The sequence below is a fragment of the Prunus persica genome, chromosome G1, assembly GCF_000346465.2.
Source record: "Prunus persica cultivar Lovell chromosome G1, Prunus_persica_NCBIv2, whole genome shotgun sequence".
NCBI classification, from domain to species: Eukaryota; Viridiplantae; Streptophyta; class Magnoliopsida; order Rosales; family Rosaceae; genus Prunus; species Prunus persica.
The window spans coordinates 4294924-4317303 of NC_034009.1; the positions used below are offsets into that span (position 1 = coordinate 4294924).

General features: G+C 35.8%; 2 protein-coding genes across 2 annotated transcripts; both read left to right on the forward strand.

Annotated features, from left to right (window-relative positions):
- On the forward strand, positions 11963-16982 carry LOC18788670 (purple acid phosphatase 23). The gene is made up of 10 exons (XM_007223004.2): positions 11963-12680; positions 12790-12981; positions 13351-13687; positions 13829-14046; positions 14211-14401; positions 15337-15618; positions 15858-15980; positions 16269-16319; positions 16392-16501; positions 16674-16982. Exons 1-9 carry the CDS (start codon positions 12416-12418, stop codon positions 16449-16451), a joined length of 1719 nt encoding a protein of 572 aa, XP_007223066.2. The 5' UTR covers positions 11963-12415; the 3' UTR covers positions 16452-16501; positions 16674-16982.
- On the forward strand, positions 18294-22380 carry LOC18789520 (probable voltage-gated potassium channel subunit beta). Its single transcript, XM_007222508.2, has 4 exons — positions 18294-19220; positions 20517-20660; positions 20929-21093; positions 21946-22380. Exons 1-4 carry the CDS (start codon positions 18642-18644, stop codon positions 22057-22059), a joined length of 1002 nt encoding a protein of 333 aa, XP_007222570.1. The 5' UTR covers positions 18294-18641; the 3' UTR covers positions 22060-22380.

The following is a 22380-nucleotide window of genomic DNA, read 5'->3' on the forward strand; positions in this document are numbered from 1 at the left end:
AACAAGTTAAAAAAGAAAAGGGCAAGTAATATCTAATTAGGGTTTTTGCTGGGTTCACAAGAAATGCCCTAATTATCTTTCCCTTTGACCCAAACTAACCCTAATTAATTACTTTAAAGTTTTACTTATTCACCGCAATGAAACACATTATAAAAAAAATAAAAAATAAAAAATAAAAAATAAAAAAAAAAAAGATGCAAAAAAGTAGAAGAAAAAAAGAAGAAACAGGAAGTTATGTTGGACTTGGAAGTGGGAACACAGACTTGAATGTTGCTAAACCCAAGAAAATGGGCCGAATAAAGGTTAAATGGTAATTAGGCAAATGGAGTTTGAATTTTGGAGGGTTTTCACTAACACCTTTTCGGGGGCAAGATTATGTTGCCATGCAACAACCAAGTGGTTTTTATGATGGCAAACTTGTCACGCCTTTCCATTTGCTTGGGGTCTTGCTCTTATTCTCATCATGCAGTACAAAAAGGTACACATGCACAGGAACACCATCATCATCATCTACTCGAACCAGCGCCATTGATTGTATGGACCAATCTTGCTGCATGGGTTTGGGTTCTGAGAGAGCTTTGACTTTTTGAGTTAACAAGCTTAATTGAATCATTAACTTGTAAAAAAGTAAAAGTAAAACAATGCTATTTCTACATGCTTTTAAGAAAGAAAGAAAAAAAGTGTTTTACTAATTAACTAATGTCACAAGCTGTCTTAATATTATGAAACAAATTAAGATTAGAGGAGTCTTTAGTAAATTAAGAATAATCCAATTAATATTGCCGGTCGGGGTATATATAGCTCAATTGATTGAGCTCTTCCATCTTTACCAATGTGGGCAGAGGTTCGAAATCCCTAGATACCCAATATATATTTGTGTAAAACCTCTGTTTATGTTAGTTTGTAAAACCGTTTATGATCTCTTCACTCTAAACATATTTGCAAAAATTAAGTATTGCATCTAATCAGATATGGTCCACAACATTGGTTGGAAATTATGTGGGAAAGCAAGTCTCTTGATATGTAGTTAACCATAATGAATCTCTGTCCCTTGAGATTAACAACTTCCAAGTTAATTAATTCTCTCTTTTGCTTTAATAATAATCACTGTTTTTGATTAGTCAATTTGGTACGTTGATGAGTGAGATTATTGATGGAGGCCCCACAAAACCATCAAGGATGAACAAACTTCACACTTGACATACACGCAAGAGAGAGAGAGAGAGAGAGAGAGAGAGAGAGAGAGAGAGAGAGAGAGAGTTGCTTTTGAGACTTCTAATTTTTACTCAATTGCATCTTTTTACATAATGAAAAGTAAAAGACAGATTTCGTAGGGCAATGTTTGCTTTGCTACCAGAAGTGGATTAGCTTTTGTGCTTTTTTCCCCTTTACCCAAAGCGAGTTGCAGCCAGGACTTGCACAGTCTTCACTTGAGACCGAGCCTTGATTTATGCAATGGAATGTTCTCTTTCTCTAATGGATGGACCATTTTGAGCCGCCGAGTATTTCGGCCATTAACCAATCAACCTATTTGTTTTTTTTTTTTCTTTCCTTTTCTTAGATTCTCTTTACATATTCTTATGCCATGGTGCTTATGGTTTATTTCTCTTATCAATTTTGTTAAATTCTTCAACTTCTATCGATTTTGTATAACTTTGGCTTTCACGTGCAATGGCAATTTTTGTTTTCAATATCACCTTGATCGATTAAAATAACATTAAGGGTTTGTTTGTGAGTGGTTCTGGATAGACCTATAATCACTTCTATAGAGAATCAATTCTCCATGCAATCACTTAAGTAGTTTTAAGTGATTTTATGAAAAACCGCATGCCCATAATCACTTGTAAAGTGATTACATTGAGAAGTACGTGGGAGGTGCTTCTCTCCATAAGTGATTATGGATCTTCTAGAATCACTCAAAACGAGCCCTAACTTCACTCCAAATAAACTCAATAATCTTGGGTTAGAAGATCCCCGAGTTTTCCCCAAAATCATGTTTTAAAGGCTTGAGCTATCACCCTTCCAACTTATCAAGTGACATTGAACACGAAACACTCTTACGCAAAAACTAGCAGACCGAACAGTTCGTGCATGTTGAGGCTTGGTGGGTTAGTAGGCTGTGTGGGGCTTAGATTATCAGTTAATATCATTATTAGCCACTTGGTAGTATAGATTAAGTTCCTTAAGCTTAAAACTACATTTGTTGTAGTAACGAACACCCGCATTTATCATTAGGTATATTCTTTTATGCCTGACCTAAAATAGACATTTCATAAAAAAAAGAGCGTCTTGAATCAAATCAAAGGTATCCTAAAACTACACAAACAAACCTATAGAAGCTAAAACACTCTTGTATGCATAAACTGAGCCCATATAACATCTATTCACCAAACAAAATAATGGTTTCAAGATATCACAATTTCATATCACATATCAGTTGGAGCAGAAATTTCCATGGACGTCTTTTAGCCCTTTAATTATCTCACCAACCTCGAAGTAGTAGATCTATTTGGTAATTTTGGGGGTTATGTCATTAGGTCGCTTTCGCTTCCAACAAAATGACATGTTGTTGGATTAGGCACGTAGTTATTATATGTGATGCATTGAAGCATGTAGGGTGGCTAACTTCATAGACAAGGATGGGGATAATATTGAAAGCCCACCAAACATTTCATATACCTAAACATCGATCCCTACATGCTTTGCCAAAGTACTGAACACAGCAATGTACGTACAAAATACGAATTTAGTCATTTCGCATATTTGTAATAGCCAGGGAAATACAACGCGCATTTAGTGACTCTTAGAAGAAGTTTTCGGAGTGAAATTTACAATAAATAGTGAGTTCCAGGACTGGAGAATGGAGAATTACAACCCTTGTACTAATAAATATCATCAAAGAGATGCCCACACCTAAATCAAAGGATTAATCATAGAAGACTATCAATCACTCTTTATTAAAGAGATACCAGCGTCAGGGCATACCCACAATCTAGAGCTAGAAAGACTTACGTGTGGCACCCAATTGCCAGTTGCCACATGTATGGATTTATGTAGGAAATTACATATTACGCATCAACGAGGACTTCTGGTAGCGGGACTCTAACACTAATAGGGCAACACATAATGCAGAGACCTTACGAATTGAACCAACCTCGCTGGGTAGATGAGAGTAAGTTCAATAACATATACATCCCCCTTTCTTTTCACTTACCCAGTTGACTTTAGAAAAGGGAAATTTGAAGAAACTCTTTTTCAACACCTGAGAACAACACATTGTTGCCAGCGTCGTCCTCCCAACAAATGCACTCAAATTATTCTTTAAAGAAAAAGAATAAGACAATATATATTTGCTTGACAAAATAATTGTCCTTCAATAATTTATATTGAATCAGATTAGGTTTGTGCTTGCATGAATAATGGTTCACATCAGCACATGGCATGATCTTGGTGCACAACCACTCATACATACATATACAATGCGATTTGCTAGCTGCACATGCGATTTATATTGTCTTGAAAATGATGACATTAATTTTGAAAAATAATTTGGATAGGTGTTTGTTTTTCCATGGCCTAATTTAATTTGACTTTGGAATATATCCAATCCCAATTGCAAGCGAAGATGATGGTACGTACATTGGTTGGGAGGTGACAATCGAGCTACGACATTATGCATGTGAGTGCCATGTGCATGGTGGAACCATTTGTACGTACAAATCACCTATGAATCCAGTGTATATTTGAGCAAAATTTAGGAGTTGCAATCATCATATCTAACCAAAATATTAAATACCACATTTATTTTCTTTTTCTTGTTTGGATTGAGAACGATTGATACTGCTGCTCACTCACTACTTGTTATTTTCGGATCCAATTTCAGCAGCTATTAAGTACTTATAGGTAGATTGATTAAAACAAATGGATATTTATAGGTATAACGTCTAAGTTAGGATGGCACTATATATATGTGTGTGTGTCTATGCCGATAAAAGCTCCTAAGTCATTATTAGTTCACTCATATTATAACACGTGTTTTTATTTATTGATAATCAATTACGAATTTAAGAGCATAAAATTGGTCAATATAGAGAAAGAGAGAGAGAGAGAGAGAGAGAGTAATAACTGCTCTAATTATGAAATAGGGACTTAAACTCAGGTAAAAAAGGATTAGACACACTACTTTAATTAGTTGACCTAACTCACGTCTATATACTTTAAATTAAATTAAATTATGTGTGATGCAACGAGATGTTATTAGTTTTCTTAATTTGATGGACCCCACCCTTTCATATATATATATATATATATATTGCACTCCTATATTATTGTAAATTTAACAGTTTCGTGAGGTTGCAACAAAATTAGTATTGCATGAAACTGGAATTGTGCAGTGTAGTCCCACATTATTTATTTTGAGAGAGAGCCCCACATTATTTATAAATACAATTGGATGCGAAGAGACACCAATTTGTGCAAAGAACTCTGAAGCTAGCACACAAAGTGTCAAATCTTATAAATCATTTTCTCTCTTTTCTCTCACATTCTCAGCAACCAAACATGCAATGATGAAATAGCATCCATCTCCATCTCCAGCCTCAGCCTCTGGGGGGGAATTAAATGGGTGGTCGAAGCCTGAAACCCCCAACCACAACCACCTCTTTTCTCCAAAACCCAAAAGTTTATCGTGGGTCCCGAATGTTGGTTGGGGTCCGCAGTGGGACCCACAAATGAACTAACCTACTATAGAGTCACATGGCAATGCCTACTCACATGCCCACCCACACCCAGCAGCGCTCATTAAGGAACTTTCCTCATTTTTATTTATTTATATATTTCTTTTTTTAAAATGGAATATCGAAATTATTTTGCTTGCGGGAGTGATTGGCGGGGCTTCCTTTCTGACGCGTCAGCAGAGAGTCCACGTGGATTGTACGTACGGTCAAAGCAGGGTGGATGTTGGTGCAAATGCAAAGCAACCATCTCCCAACTGAAAGAATCTTCTCTTTGAAAAGCTTCTTATCCACAGAGAGAGAGAGAGAGAGAGAGAGAGAGAGAGAGAGAAACAGAGAAAAAAAGGGTTTTGATGGTTGACAGAGAATAAAGCTGATCTGTTGGTTTGTTTCTCTTTTTTTATTTATTAACATATAAAAACAGCATTTTCTATTAAAAAAATGGTTTTGTTTGGATTTTATAATCAGAAAAGTTGGCGTTTGTTTTCTTGGTTATAAAATAAATTAATATTTTTTTAAAATATTTTGTAATTTGAATGGAGGAAAAAGTTATGGCCTAATATATTTTAGATCTTGATGAATAAAATAGTAACTTATAGCCACAAATCACTCCATGACTTAATATAATCACATAATATTTTCAAGATACGTCTCTTTATGACAAGAATAACATTCCAAAATATGAAGGCCTTATTGGGTTTCAACCTATATGGTATTGCGTGCCAATGATGGCTTTCAACCTATGTATGCATTTACTATTTAAGAGAGAGAGAGAGAGACAGAGACAGAGAAAAAAACAGAAAGAAGAAGAAGACGACGATGAGATATGCCATGTTTTCTGGTGAGAACGGTACTTCAGTAGTAAATTCTTTGGATAAACCATGTTTTTCAGTTTGTAAATTTCAAAAGCTTTGGCTTTGTAAATGAATGGTCGCTTGTAATGTTGAATGTGGATGTCGAACGTTGAAGCTTTTCTCGACTTCAACGTGGATGTTGAAAACTTCTTCGGGATGATGGAGAGCCTCACAAGAGAAGATGGTGGAGATAGGAATGCCTATATATGCTGGAAGCATAGACAAAAAATGTGAGAGCAACAAGGCAATCCAATAGTCGCACATGGGGTGACACCACAATGGAAAAGTGTGCCAAATTCTTCCTTTCCTTTATAAGTGCACCCGGGTTCGATTTACGTAGAAGACAAACTTGAGACAACCCAATTTAATACTCCCCCTCCCCCTTCTTATAGTGAATGATAAAAAAACAAGGCAATCCAATAGTCAAACATGGAGGAAAGATGAAGCAACTTCTTGCAGAGTGATTGTTCCAAAAAAAACAACAATACGGGCAAAAAATGAATGATATATTTTTTATTATAGAAAAAAACAATAATTGTATTCATAAATTAGGTAAAAAGATCATCAGCCACAAGGGCAAATACAAATACCTATAAAGGGGGTAATACAAATATAGTTACTCTATATACATAGGGTTACTCCATATATATGCCACAAAATGCCAGAGAAATTATGGCATAAAGGCCGCATGCCTGAACAAACCAAACATGAATCATAGCACCCAAATCTACCAATACAACTACAATTTTTAACTCTCACAAGTACAAAATATAAGTATAGACTAGAAAACATTTAAACACACCCAACTAACAAGGAGTTGATACAATTATTACAAAATAAGAAAACTACCAACAAACAACCAAAAACCAACAAATCCCACTACTTTCGTTGTTGTCGCCGCCACCACAGATGTCGTCGTCGCCTTGGAGACAGAAAACGCCACCGAGATTGTAGCCAATCACCTTTCACTAAAACACTAACCAACAAAACCACAAATCCAAGCAGATCTAGACACAAGTAACCTCCCCACAATTAAAACCCCAAATCTAGTAGATGGGAAAATAAGTGGGGAGGTCAGGAAAAGAGAGAGAGAGGGAGAGAGGAGGAGGAGAGGCCTCCTCGCCCCTCCCCAGAACACAACTAAAGAGGTTTGAGAAAGAGAAGGGAGGCTAGGGTTTAGAGATAGGTGAACAAAATATATTTAAAAATTAATGATTATTAACTCTCAATATGAAGTTAATTGTAATCCTCAACCTTATTACAGCAGTAAATATTAACTCAATATTATTTGAAACTTTTGAGTATAAAATCGCCTTGTGCCCTCCAGCTTGTTAGTTCCTGGCATTCTTGCTTGCCTAACTAGATTATAATTAAATTTCATCAAAATGGCTTGGACAAGATGATGCATTGTGTTAATTAACCCCACATTCACATGGTTTATGGTTTACTAAATCTTTGCTTTTGTGCGAAAATCAAGCTTAAGGTAATGTTGTTGATCTTTGCTCGACCAACCAACCAAAAAACATAAGAGGGAAATAGTGGGCTCCAAAATCTTGGAAAAAATGCAATCAAAATGTTGATTATGATCATTAGAAACCCATTCTTTTACATCTAACCTAATCATCGCCTTGCATATTGCAGCTGGAAGTGAGATTGTGAGAGCAAATAGTAAATCTATATATGCATAATGCATTGCACTTTTTTATGATCCCCCAGGCTTGATGCAAAAGCTTTACTTCCAGGATAAAAAGGTTGAATAAAATAGTCAAAACTTTTTAAAGTGACCTTTAAAGATGCTCTCTCACTGGTCACAAGTCAATATATCATCACTTTGTTCAAGCTAGATATATAAAGCCTAACCTATCGTCTCACCTTCCAATCTATATGATTCGATTCAATTATGCGGTGCTCGAGCTTTTTTTTGGAAATCTTTGCTTAGATTTTACTTCTTGGTTTTTATGTTTTGGAATATTATAGCAAAGTACTCACTAGTGTAATGGTTTGGAGCAATTGCTCTTCCGGAAAGATTATGAATTCGAGTTTTAGCATCCGTGCAGTGTATGTGATATTATCGTTTCTCTCAATAAGAAAGGTAAAAAAAAAAATGTTTTGAAAGATTAATGTTCCATGCTTGCTCTCCCAAAGGGGGAAGATGAAACGACTTGTCACAGCCAGGCCCTTTCAGAAGTAATCATCGTTTTTACCCGACTCATGTGCCTCTATCATTTTGCACATAAATATTCCAAAAGAAGATAAAGAAACTATCAAATACTGTCAAAATTCTTATTTGGTGAGTCATGGTTGACAAGATTCAACCAGAGGAAAAACTTCAAATTAGTCATTGATTGCAATTCGCACTGATTTGCAATATATACTTTCTTATATTGATTGAATCGACAACGACAAACTTCAACACAACACAACACAACACAACACGCGTTAATTTGAAATACACTTTTGTTGTATAATATTAGTTAATTAGTTTTTAGTTTTGTGATATTGAGTTAAAGTCGAGTATTTTATAATTCAAGTAGTTAAGAGTATTTATCGAGATTTTAACTAATTTTTGATTTAGTAGTACTTATCTACCCAGTCTTCCTAAGTCCGAATCACTTCTCCCTCGTTGATCAATGAAAAAAAAGAAGTTTAAGGGTGAATTAGAACTCGATTGAATGTGGTGTTTTTAGGGTGTTGAAGCTTGCATTTCTGTTTTCTCTATAAAAACAAACTAAAGAACAATAAATTCCCTTTTGCGGTGGAAGATGTAGAGCACATAAATGACTAACAGCTGTAGAGTGCTGTATCTCAAAGGGGGATGTGGTGAGTACATTCAAACTAAACCGTATAACTGGGGTCAAGTAAAAGTACGGTAGCCATACCAACCATGCATGCACTTTGGCCTCCTTCTGTGTCGGTGTATGAGTTAAATTGTCGCCTTTTTTCTTGTCTTTTTTCTCTGGTGGTGGTGGTGGTGGTGGGTGTGGGTACTCAACTGATTGAATTAATTTAAGACCGAAAATATTGAAAAAAGAAGAAAACACTGTGGATGCAACTCCCACCGTCATGTTCCACATGTATTATTAATGCATACATTAAGTGTGGCTTTTGAAAGCATTCACATATAAGAAAGAGCAGAACAACCGTATAATTGCTTGTCCTGTAAAATGTACGTATTGTACGTACCCTTTGGATTAAAGGTATATTTATGGTTGGTTGCCATCTTGTCAATTCTCACTCCAGCTTATGCTTATCAATAATAAGTACATGCATCATCTCCAGCAGCAACGTCTGCATGTGTTTTCAAGAGCGGAATCAGGAATTTTTTAACAAGTGGACTAGCTAAAGTTATTAGCTTAAAATTTAATGATTAGTCTTTTTGGTACTTACAATTTCTATAGTCTTTTTAGAAATAAAAGTAAACATTAAATCATATAAACCACACTAGTTCATAATTTCATAGACTAATTTTTAATAAGTTTTAACATAAACCAAATAGGGTTTAACACTATAGTGAATTGAACATCTAAGGCTTTTTACCTAGATTGACCTTAGGTTCCTTCATGTATTCATATCATACATGAAAAATTATTTTATGTAAAAATATTAACTAAGTATGAAAAATGGTTTTGGAATAATCATTTTCTCAAGATAATTTTTGGCGGCTTTTATTCCTCACACATCAAATAAAAAAACTTGATTTTATGGGATTTTAGTATGAAGTATATATTGACTAAACGAGCCATCATTTTTAGCCTAAATCATATTTTGCACTAAAATCGATTTTTCATATTTTGATTTGGTGGGAATTTGGTTTTCTAGTATTTTTATTTGAATCCAAATGAGGGACATTTCCTTATTTACATTGTAAACTTAAGTAAATGTCTTTGTCTTACTCCATTTACTTAAATGTTGAAAATGAAAATAAGGTGCTCTGTACAGTTGGAGTGCACAACCACCAGTTGAGTAAAGAGGCAATTTGAAATACCTACAGTTGTTTTTTCGGTGATGAGAGGTGTAGCTGTACCTCCTTGCGCCTTAATAAATTCGCCATAACTGGGCCAATATTGAAAACAAGTTAAATATATAGGGTTGTAGCCCTTAGTGTGGTTTTGCCCTTAGTGTGGTTCTGCCCTTGTGTGTTTCATTGTTTGCCAATGAAAATTAGGGTTTAGAATGGGCTAACTAAAGCTCAAGTAGTGAGTAATTTATGATCTCGATTAAGCTCGGTTTGTGACCTCTTGCTCGATTAAGCTCAAGTCGATTGGGTTGTGCTTGGGGTTTCATGTTTGTAAATTTCTTATTTTAGCCATACCAAAGAAAAAAAAAAGATTAAGCTCGGTTCGGGGTATGAATTCAGTTGTAGGTACTAGTTGGATTAGAATAATTTAGGGTGAGATTTCAGTCAAAATTGATGTTTACATGTAGTGACGGAGCCACATTAGGTAGGCTCTTGAGATGACTTTTGTCTCCCAACTTACGTGTAGTTCTATTCATATACTTTTGTCCCTGTTAACGCTCAAGTTGCCTCGACATGAACTCAATTCAAATTGATCGGTTAACACTTCTTTCAAGTTGGAGTCGTGAGGATTCAGATTGAAGCTGTCGTCTAAGCTCGCTGTAACCCTAATATTTTTCAGTGAATTCAACAATCAAGTGGAAAAGAAGATGGAACAAATATATATCTGAAATCCCTTGTCTCTCTCTCTCTCTCTCTCGCTCTCGCTCTCGTGCATGTTATGCTATCGAGTCTCTCATCCCTAGTATGAGCGCAAGTTTTGCATGTAGGGCGGCGTGCACGCATGTAGGCAAATGGAGCCCACAAAGGGTCCTACTCACATGATTTCACGTGCACTCTGCAAATATTAAAATAAAATTAAAAAGAAAAAAGCTCACCACAATTCCATCTTCTTTGATTGTTTTGGTGGTTGACACTTACACATGCACTGCAAAAGTATCATCCTAGCTCGCGCATTCTCCCACCTCGTCATGACCTAATTGTCAAATATTTCCCAAATCTTCGACACGTCTCTTTTCTTGTTTTTCTTTTCTTTTTTTTTCCCTGAAAAAATAAAAGAAAACCTGATTTATTCAAAACATGGTTAATTAATTAGGAGAATTATTTGCAAAAGAAAAAGAAGAAGAAGAAGAAGTATATACTTACCTTTTACACTACTATATAAAATCAAATTGTTAGTGTAATGTTTTATATCTTGAAAATATTATCGATTTATCTAATTAGAAGAACCTTTCATATGATTCCTTCTATCATCGAGTATAATGTTATAAAATAAACTTAAAAGCGTGTAATCACTTTACATTTTGGTGTCGGATCTCTATCACTATTCTTTTTGCTGGTTCTTCATGTTTGGAACAAGTCGCAAAGACTCTTTAGGTTTTCTATGTAGTTTTCACCTCTCATTATGTGAGAATTTTTTATCTCTCATTTGTGAGAACTTTCCACTTTTCCTTTGTGAGAGTTTTGTTATGGCTTGGCTTTTTTTTTTAAGTTTTATCTATTTTTGGTTGTTCAGAGTTTGCACTTTTAGTTGGGATGCCTATGCCAAAATATTTTCGATCTTGCATGATGATTAGTGGAGGAGCCCTTGTATTAATTTTGATGTTAGATTGCTCCGTTATTGTAATGGCCCTTTGTAGTTAGTTTGTATTAGCCATTTATGATTAATGACTTTTTTACTTGAATTATGAATAAAATTACAAAATTTTCTTTATAAAAAAAAAGAAAAAGAAAAAGAAAGGCTTGTAATCAGTTGTAAACCTCATGTACTTTGTAAATTTGAAAGCTTTTAGATCAAAAAGTATTTTAAAGATTATAAATACAACAAAACAATGAAGTGTAAGTAATGTGATTTATATCAACTTTTATAGGTAATAACCATTTGGTTTAGTGGCATCCGATCTCTAAACACGTAAAGATTTAAAATTTTATGTGTTATGTGAAAAAGAAAAGGATTAAAAGTTCTAAATCCACATGTCAAGCCCAATACTATTGAAGAAAAACTGGACATCTAGCCCAATATGCAAGAAGAAAGGTGAGCCCAGATAGTTGAGTGGTAATTTCTAGGGCCATAGCTGATGAGCAGCGACCTACACTTTCCCCCTCGGCCTGTGGGCTCTTGGCAACCCCACACTCGTTTTATAGGTCATTTATTTTTTCCTCCCTATTTCTACTAAAATCATGCGGCAAAGCTATTATTAAATTCATTATTATGAAAGGAAGAAATGGTCATTTTGGTTGACAAAGATGATTCTCCTCATAATATTATATATTCACGTTATGTATAAAATAGTCAACTTTTATTGGACGGATCAATGACTATTTACATGTAAGGAGCGAATCAAGATTTTAAATTTTTTGATATGAACCAAGGTTCTCAAAAATCGGGGGCCAAGCAATGACACCACCTACACTACCCCATCACCGTCCCCTCTGTATGTGTATTTAGCGAATCAAGGTTCTGAGTTATTTAACCGAAGAAGGACTATTTAGCAATGGTGTAATTGATTCCTAATAAGAGGTGACAGCGGAACGGCGAGCAGTGGAGAAATAAAGACAAACAGAAGAAGAAGATTTCGTACACTTCCTTCCATTGAAATTTTGCATGAACCACTCTCTACGGCTACTCTTTCTTTAGATAATCAATAATACCAAAAACAACGAAAGAAACAGAATATTCCCATCACCAATCTCAAAGATGCCAAATCTCATAATCACTACTGAACTCTTTCCTTCTCTTCATTCCCAGCTTGAATTCTGAACCTTCATCAACTTTACAAAAAAGAAGCAGCAGAAAATACAGAATTAATGTTATGCAGAACTGTAAGCTATGGATGATCACTTTGATCATTTTACTGATTGTAACAAAGATGGCAGTGGCTCAATCTCCCATTCCCACAACTCTAGAAGGCCCATTTGAGCCTGCAACGCGGCGTTTCGACCCATCACTTCGTCGAGGCAGCAATGACTTGCCTATGGACCATCCCAGGCTGAAGAAGAATGTGACTTTGAATTTCCCAGAACAGATAGCACTTGCAATATCCTCACCTACTTCCATGTGGATTTCTTGGGTTACTGGTACTTATCTGTGCAAATTGAAATTCTGAGTGTTTTGTGTTGTTTTCTTGCTTTCTTTGTTTGGTTGAATGGAATTGATGAACTGGGTTGGTTGGTTTTTTGCGGTCAGGGGATGCTCAGATTGGGAAAAATGTGACACCACTTGATCCTTCCAAGGTTGGGAGTGAGGTGCGCTATGGAAAAGAAAGTGGGAAGTATGAGAGTGTGAAGAAAGGGGTTTCAGTTGTTTATAGCCAATTGTACCCATTTGAAGGCCTCTTGAATTACACCTCTGGCATCGTTCATCATGTGAGGATTGATGGTATGGAAACCTTTTGATTATTATATAACTTTTTGATTGTGTTTTGTTTATACAATTGAATTGCCAATACTATTTTGAAAATATTAAGTACCGAATGCGAAAAGAATTCCGGTTGATTATTTTATAAGTTGGAGAGAAGAGAGATACAAATATTTTGGTGAAGCAAAATTTGTGCTTGATTCATAATGGTGTTGATGGTTGCTCAATTGGGGCCCTTTAGATGAAATTAGCTCCGTTTCATCATATTGTTAAGTTGTTAACAGAGTGAAACTTGATATCATCTTCAGAGGATGGTCATTTAGTTACCTAATGAGCACCTAGAAGATGATAAGTGGAACAAAATATGAAGAGCTCTCTTCTTTGTTGTAGGTCTTAAACCAGGAACAAAATATTATTACAAATGTGGGGATAGCTCTATCCCTGCTATGAGTGAAGAGCATGCCTTTGAAACTTTACCAATGCCTAGCCAAAGCACATATCCTCATCGAATAGCTGTCGTTGGAGATTTAGGGCTCACAAGCAATACCAGTACAACTATTGATCATTTAATCCAGAACGATCCTTCAATGATTTTAATGGTTGGAGACTTAACCTATGCAAATCAGTACCGTACCACTGGTGGGAAAGGAGCTTCATGCTTTTCATGTGCATTCCCAGATGCCCCTATCAGAGAAACATATCAACCCCGCTGGGACGGGTGGGGAAGGTAAACTGTCTGAATTAGTGTGGATCTAAATGCCTTTGCATCCTGTTTCACTTTTATGAATTTTGATATCTGAACCATTTGTGATTCTGCTTCTCTTGATTTCATTGAAATCCTATTAACATGGTCGAAATGGAAGCTCAGGTTCATGGAGCCTTTGACCTCAAGAGTTCCTATGATGGTTATTGAGGGCAACCATGAGATTGAGCCCCAAGTTTCCGGCATCACTTTCAAATCCTATTTGACAAGGTTCGCAGTGCCTTCAGAGGAATCTGGCTCTAAAAGTAACTTCTATTACTCTTTTGATGCTGGAGGAGTACATTTTATCATGTTGGGAGCATATGTTGACTACAATGCTACTGGTAATTGATGCCATAGCCTTTCTAATTGATAAATTAACTGCTAATTACAAATGAGTTTTGAATGTTAGTGTGTGGTGCTGCAATGCTAAATTATCAAAATGTAATACTTCCTCGGAATCTTTTGTTCTTAATTGTATGCAATGTCCTATCACTGCTCATTCCAGGTGCTCAGTATGCTTGGCTTAAAGACGATCTACATCAACTAGACCGGACAGTGACCCCATGGCTGGTAGCTGCATGGCATCCACCTTGGTATAATAGCTACTCTTCTCATTATCAGGAATTTGAATGCATGAGACAAGAAATGGAAGCCCTACTTTATCAATATGGTGTTGATATTGTTTTTTCTGGTCATGTAAGTTTAAGTGGATTCTATCTGTAGTCATTTGTTATCGATATGCTTACTTATTTGGAAAATTTCTTTCTGTAGTTTAGCTTTGATGTATCTTCTGTGCTTCAAATACTTTCAGAAATTAGTATGTTATTTTCCATTGATGTCAAAGAACACATACCTGTTGGCTCTTCCCTGAAATTGAAAAAACCTGAAAATTTTCTAATTGCATGTTAGGCCACAATATGCTTCTATGGTAGCAATATATATTATGGAAGGCAGGTATATAAGTTAGTTGACATGTGATCTTTAGGAAAAAGATGAAAAAGAAAGAAGATCAAGTGTACATTTCCATCCATCTCAATTGTACTAATCTTCTCTGCCATGGAAGTTGGTTAATGAAGCATTCATAAGATTTTATTAATTTTTGAACTGGAATTCTTCCAGAAGTAAACACTTGATTTTTATTGGTAAATAAGTACATCTTATTCATTGTAACGAACTTATACTGTATGATTACGCCCCCAAAAAAGAAACACTTGTACTGTGATGCATGATCTAATTAAATTCGTTAAATAAATAAGTTCTACTACAACTCATATCTTTCATGACATCAATATTTGGTGATCTTTCATCCAAAAGCACCAAAGTTTGTTGCTCAGAGTGAAAAAAAAAAAGAAGAAGAAAAAAAAAAAGCCTAAGTTGCAGGTTCTTACTCAATGCCCCAATAAATGGGAAATTTCTACATGCATCTGATTAATAATAATTACAGAGATTTGATTCCAATTTGGTGTGGCAGACATGAGATTCTTGACTAGGATCATCATTGTAGGCTAGATACAACAGTAGTAGGCAATTCAAAGAGGCCATAGAAATGAAACTGGAAAAATACTTAGGTTCTTATTGTTGGAACAAATTTCTATTTTGATGCTGAATGAGTGCAATGTGCTTCTTTTCAGGTCCATGCCTATGAACGGATGAATAGAGTATATAACTACATGTTGGATCGATGTGGGCCTGTTTACATAACAGTTGGAGATGGTGGAAATATTGAGCAAGTTGATGTTGATTTTGCTGATGACCCTGGAAAGTGTCCTTCAGCTGGAGACAACACACCAGAGTTTGGAGGGGTTTGTCATTTGAACTTTTCTTCAGGGCCTGCTAAAGGCAGTTTTTGTTGGAACAAACAGCCAGAGTGGAGTGCATTTAGAGAAAGCAGTTTTGGACATGGCATACTTGAGGTATAATCTCAGTTTCTAATATTCTGCATCGTTTTTTACTTCCCTAGTAAAACAAACTTATCTACACAATGTTTATTGATTAGTTTGGCCATGATTAGCAAATGTAAATGTTTGTGTATTTGCTTCAGAGGTGCAAACCATGAAAGTAGAGGAGCTAAGCGTGATCTTTCGTGATGTCTTCATTCTTTCTGAGCTACACTTATAGAGATCTTCCATGACCCTTTTATATCTAAATGCAGGTTGTGAATTCTACATACGCTCTCTGGACTTGGCACAGAAATCAAGATACATATAAGGAAGATAGCCATGGTGATCAAATATACATTGTGCGACAACCCGAATTGTGCTCCCCATCTGTAAAGGTGGTTTCTTAGTTCAACACTAAAACTTTTTTACACCGCTGAAACTTGTCATTTTCACTGTTGAATTGGGTTAGCAAAACATGTTCTAACTGTGCAGAGTTGAAAAGTTTCACAATGGCTCAACTTAGGTGGTGGCTTGATCTTTAGCTATGTACAGAAAAATTTGTGTAATTTTTATTTGTTTCCATGGCCATAAAAAGATTTGCAATAACTTACTTTCATTTTGATCAATTACTCCTACTTTCACACTCACTTTTTTTTTTTCAATCATCCTTCTCAAACTACCAGCCATCAGTTTCTCCCTCTGAGTCCTCACTCTCTGCTGCATTGCACTCTCTGGTAAGCTCCTTTTTCCCTCACTTCTTCACTATGATAAGAAGACATTCTTAAATTCAAATTTTGGTCTCCTAGGTGCTCTCTCTCTCCTTGCCACTCTTGGGAATGTTTTCTCTCCTCTCCTCATCCAAGTAGTCTCTTTCGCTCTGCAGTTGTGCATTTGTGCTTTCTCTTTTAAATCTCAGGTAAGTTCACTCTCTGAAATTATAATTCTATGTCCTTTTCTTATTATTACTAGTTTTTGTCTGACAATTGGTATCTTATCTATTTATTTATTGCCTAAACGGCTCATAGGTTTTTGATCTGACTATCGGCTTAATTTCTTGTATCTAATTTTCTTCTTGTTCACTGCTACAGAAGCTTCCAAAATGGATAGATTGCCTCAATTGTTCTTTGTATAAGATCATTCAAAATGGTGGTTAGATGAAGATTGCCTCAATTGCTTTTGTGCCATGGTGAATGTTAAGAATGGATTATAAGAATGATTAGCAAATGTAAATGTTTGTTTGTGCCCTGATAAAGCTGTTTGTGGATACATTTTGGTTATGAAAGTGAGACTGTACGGCTCTTCAAATTTGTTGGGTAAATATGAATTTTAAGAGAAATTAAGCCCCAGATTGTTTAAAACAATGGATTCCGTAGGCTTAAAGGATGGTCTTGGAATCAAGTCTTCACATTGCAAGATAGCCTGTCTCCTTCCTAGGCATGAAGGATGGTATCCAAAATTAATATCAACCCTAATATATATTTATATCTGCAGAATTGATTGATGGAATGGAAAATGGTGTGAGATGCCACCATCTTGGGATCGGGATCTATAACATGAATACTTATTTAGACAAGTTGCTGGAATTGGTAACAAAACATGTATATGGTTTCTCTAAATGAAAATGTTGAGAGTCGATGCCCATGTGGGGAACTAAAGGCTTTTTTATTTTGATTAGAAAAAAAAAAAAGGAAAAAAGAAAGTTTAATGAAAAATTGGAACTGCAAGCGTTTGCATTTGTACTCCCTATACTTTTAAAATATATTAATATTTAAAGCGTATCGCTGCTCGGCTATACTCTCTAAATAAATGCGAATATTTTATATTTTAAACGTATAGCCGGTCGGCTATACTGTCAAAATATAAACGAATATTTTAACCGTATAGCCAAGCGGCGATACTCTCTAAATTTATTCGAATATTTTAACGGTATAGCCGCGCGGCTATACTCTCTGAATATATAAGAATATTTTAAACGTATAGCCAAACGGCTATACTTTCAAATACGAATATTTTAACAATATAGCCGTACGGCTATACTTTCTAAATATATACGAATGTTTCAACAGTATAGCCGTGCGGCCATACTCTCTAAATTTATTTGAATATTTTAACCGTATAGCTGCGCGACTATACTCTCTAAATTTATTCGAATATTTTAACCGTATAGCCATGCGGCGATACTCTCTAAATATATACGAATATTTTAAACATATGGCCGAGCAACTATACGTTCTAAGTATATACAAATATTTTGACAGTATAGCCGCCCGGTTATACGCTCTAAATATATATATTTTAAAAGTATAGCCGCGCGACTATATTGCACAAAATGGTTTTCTTTTTTTGTACTTAAGTAATATCTTAGCCTTTTTAATTACTTTAATTAGTAATTATATTTTAAGTATTATTTATCTAGTGAATAATTAGTATTTAAATATTTTACTAATTTCATAAATTACTTAATGAATAGTAATTAATTATTTTATGAACTTTGTTTTTAATTTATTTTTATACAAAATTAGTTTGTTTAGTAATATTTTCAATTAAGTAATATCTTTTAATTAATGAAGTAATATTTTATGGACTTGGGCTAGAATATTTTGAACAATAGCCCAAATTCAGTTGGGCTTAGTCTTGGTCTAATTTTTATTTATTTATGTATTTATAGATGAATCAACCATCACTAGAGATTCTCAGATTTTCCCTCAGACAAATAGATATTGCTAAGATTTCTTCTTCTTCTTCGTACCATCACCATTTTGCTGGCAATAATAAACCTCATAATTATTAATTTCCAAATCTTGATTAGCAGGCATTTATTTATTTGTATAAATAACAGATTTATTAATTAATTTAAGAAGGCCGAAGAACATGGAAAGCATCATTCGCTCTGTCCAAAAGAAAACGTTTGGACCTCCCACATGCCTCTTAGATCTCCACGCAAATAAAACCCACGTGTCCTCCTCTTCATCGTCTTCGTAAATAAACCTTCCTCCTCCTCAGGAGCTGAACATTTTGACTCACCCTCTCTCTCACTCAATTTCAACTGCAATTCAATGTCGTCGAACACTATGCAGTACAAGAATCTGGGCCGCTCGGGGCTCAAGGTGAGCCAGCTCTCGTACGGAGCATGGGTCAGCTTCGGCAACCAGCTCGACGTCAAGGAGGCCAAGTCTCTCCTCCAGACCTGCCGAGACCACGGCGTCAACTTCTTCGATAACGCCGAGGTCTACGCCTCCGGCCGCGCCGAGGAGATCATGGGCCAGGCCATCCGCGAGCTCGGATGGAAGCGCTCCGACGTCGTCGTTTCCACCAAGATCTTCTGGGGTGGGCCCGGCCCCAACGACAAGGGCCTCTCCAGAAAGCACGTCGTCGAAGGCACCAAGGCGTCGTTGAAGAGGCTGGATATGGATTATGTTGATCTTATCTATTGCCACAGGCCGGATGTCACTACGCCGATTGAGGAGACGGTGAGGGCTATGAACTATGTGATTGATAAGGGTTGGGCTTTTTATTGGGGGACCAGTGAGTGGTCGGCTCAGCAGATCACTGAGGCTTGGGGGATCGCCGAGAGGTTGGATTTGGTGGGGCCCGTTGTTGAGCAGCCTGAGTATAATTTGTTGTCCAGGCACAAGGTTAGTGGGTTTTTATTGTTTTTGATTTTTGGTTTGTGGTTGTGCCCAGATGGGAAATATGTTTGGCTTTTTTATGAGGGTTTGTGGAATTTGCCAATTTGGGGTCTTTAGTGTGTACCCATTGATTAGATGTGAAGATTTATTCAATAATTCTGAAAAAAAAACAAAATTGTTGGTTCGATTAAATAACAGTCCCCACCCAAAGTAAAAAAAAATTGTTGGTTGGATTATGTATGTGATGTAGTTTATGGGTTTTGATTTGGTGGTGGATTTAGTGTTATAACTGTTATGTGAAAGAGGGTTGCTTTCATTTCACTTTTAGGATGAGATGCAGTTGGTTGATCACTTGGTAGTGCGTTTTCTTTAGAAATAAAGATAATTGATGTTTTTGATAGGAGGGAGTGGATATTTGATGATTGCATTTTAGACTTAGTGGCTGATGTTTACATAAGCAGATGCTAAGTATCCCTTGATTTAGTACCCAGTCATAGTCACCAGAGAAGACTGGTAATGAGCAAGGTCACTCGCTCATTTACCATTAAGTAAAAACTTCACATATACAAAGGTTCTCTTAAGTTTTAACTAATTTGAATATGCAGAAGTTCATATTTATATTGGTAACCCCATTTTTGCCAGTTTTCATTCATTGCTAACTTTCCTACCACCTTTCTTCTTTTCTTTGAAGCTGAAATCCCTGTACAACAGGGAGTGAAGCAACTCTCCCATAACCGTATATTCATTCAGTTATGTCCCTAGAATGGCAGCATCCTTCAAACTTCATTTCTCATTTTCATAACCGTGTTCTATTTTATTGTTATTTCCTTGTCATGGGCCATGAAATTAAATCAGTAGCAACTTAGCAAGAGATGAGTATTCCTTGTAAATGATTTGTAATGATTTTCTGTTACCCTCTCTGTATTGAATTAATTTATTGGTTCTCGGAACCTAGAAAGCTCTTATCTTGAGTTCTAATCAACAATCAAGAAATTATGATTTCAATTGTTGTGCTATCTCTAGCTCAATGCTTTATCTTATACTCTGTGGCATTTCTACTCATCCATGTCTGTTTCATTTATTACTATATTACAGTTGACGTCCGTGCCTGTTACCTGGGCTTATATTTGTATGGATTTTTTTTCCTGTATGTATAGCATACTCCAATAACTGCATGCCTTTATATTTACTGATGATATCTGTCCCATTTATGGAGAAGGGAAACAGCAACGGATGGATTTTGTCCTCTCTCTCTCTCTCTCTCTCATACTGATGATTACTTCAACTATTACATGGGTGCAGGTTGAGTCTGAGTACCTCCCACTGTACACCAACTACGGTCTGGGTCTTACCACTTGGAGCCCGCTTGCTTCTGGTGTGCTCACTGGAAAATATAACAAGGGAAATATACCACCTGATAGCCGATTTGCATTGGACAATTACAAAGTAAGATTTCAATTAATCACTATGATAGCTCTGTTCCTAAGTACATGCATTGTTGAATTGTCTAAATTGATGACCCCAAACTGCTGTAGTCTTTATTTTGTGTCTCTTCAAAATCAGTAGAGGAGTATTATTGAGATCAATCTTTTGGTTTCATTTTTTTTATATCGTATTATCATAAATTATCTTTCTGGTGTCTAAGTTGAATATACTGTTATACTTTTTTCTTCTTTATGGGTAGGACATTAACTTTTTGACTTATGCCTTGCAGAATCTTGCTAGTCGATCACTGGTTGATGATGTGCTGAAAAAGGTTAATGGTCTGAAGCCAATTGCAGATGAATTAGGTGTACCATTAGCTCAACTTGCAATTGCATGGTGTGCTGCTAATCCTAACGTCACATCAGTTATTACTGGTGCTACAAAGGAGTCCCAGGTTTGTTTTCAAAATATCACATCTCTGAGAGATAATATTAAGGCTGTGATTCTTTGCTACTATGCATGTGCTTGATCTGCTTGTGTTGGGCTATTATTCAACTGTATGAAAATTTTCATCTCCGTCTGTGTCATGCCTCCAAAGAGGTCTGAACGTTATTTTTCATCTTAATAATGGTTTTCAATGAATGTTGTTATTCCTGTTTTTGTGAGATGCGGTGGGCATTACTATTGTTCCTTTAGTTTGACTGTGCTCTTCAAGAAATGATTTGTTGATCTTTGAGTGGTCCTATCAGTTTATCTGGAATTTTAAATGTAGGATTCAAATTTTAAATATTAATAGTTTAAATTAAAGTATTGGCATTTTGTTTACTTCTTATGTTTTAAGTTTATTGCAGTTATTCCCGCCTGCCATATATTCCTGATTTGGTATTTATGATTTTCATATTGTGTTATGTGAAGCCTACCAAGTGAATATAATTTCTGCAATCCATGGGCCTACTGCCATACTCTTATTCAGTAGGTAATTTTTCATATGGAGGGTAAAATGTTGGTTAAAATATGCCAGTCCCAGTAATTTGTTGTGTACAACTTTCTTAAAATAGTGGTCATTTGCAAAGTGTGATGCTGTCAACGTAGGCTTCCCAGATCTTTAAATCCACAAAACATCTAACAATCTGAAATAGGTAAACAAGCGTGAAGCATTCCATTGTGAAGGGAGAACTCTATTTGTTGGAAATGATGATACTGTAGAAGCAAATAGAGTTTTTATGTTCTCCCATTCCCACTAAAAAGGTGGGCAATAGCAATGCCATCTGTTTATAGTGACCAAAAGCTGTTATCGTCTATGCAGATTCAAGAGAACATGAAAGCTGTAGATGTAATCCCGCTATTAACTCCCGCTGTGATGGAGAAGATTGAGGCTGTTGTTCAAAGCAAGCCAAAGCGTCCAGAGTCATATAGGTAAATACACGGTATATTTATGGGCTCCACGTATTTCTGCACATTACACAGCAGACTATGATCTTCAAACAGACAGCAATTTAAACTTATGCCTTTGTATTGTCGTCAGTTTGATTGTCTGATATTCTTTCATGTCAATGCTCAGACCATTCCCTGGATGCAATTTGTATGGTGTTTTAGCAATGAACTTGTCTGTTTTCCAAAAACAAAAAATTAAAAAAAAATTGATGTATTGTGGAATTGGGTTTAAAGAGATTTTAAGATTGTGATAAATTGCTTGTATTTATTGTTTTGGATTTCTATATCAGCTGATTCATCTGAGCCA

Coding starts and splice junctions, on each gene's coding strand:
- LOC18788670 (XM_007223004.2), top strand. CDS start 12,416: ATGCAGAACTGTAAGCTATGGATGATCACTTTGATCATTTTACTGATT. Junction 12,982..13,350: donor TCATCATGTGAGGATTGATG/GTATGGAAACCT, acceptor TCTTTGTTGTAG/GTCTTAAACCAGGAACAAAA. Junction 14,402..15,336: donor ATATTGTTTTTTCTGGTCAT/GTAAGTTTAAGT, acceptor GCTTCTTTTCAG/GTCCATGCCTATGAACGGAT.
- LOC18789520 (XM_007222508.2), top strand. CDS start 18,642: ATGTCGTCGAACACTATGCAGTACAAGAATCTGGGCCGCTCGGGGCTC. Junction 19,221..20,516: donor ATTTGTTGTCCAGGCACAAG/GTTAGTGGGTTT, acceptor ACATGGGTGCAG/GTTGAGTCTGAGTACCTCCC. Junction 20,661..20,928: donor TTGCATTGGACAATTACAAA/GTAAGATTTCAA, acceptor TATGCCTTGCAG/AATCTTGCTAGTCGATCACT.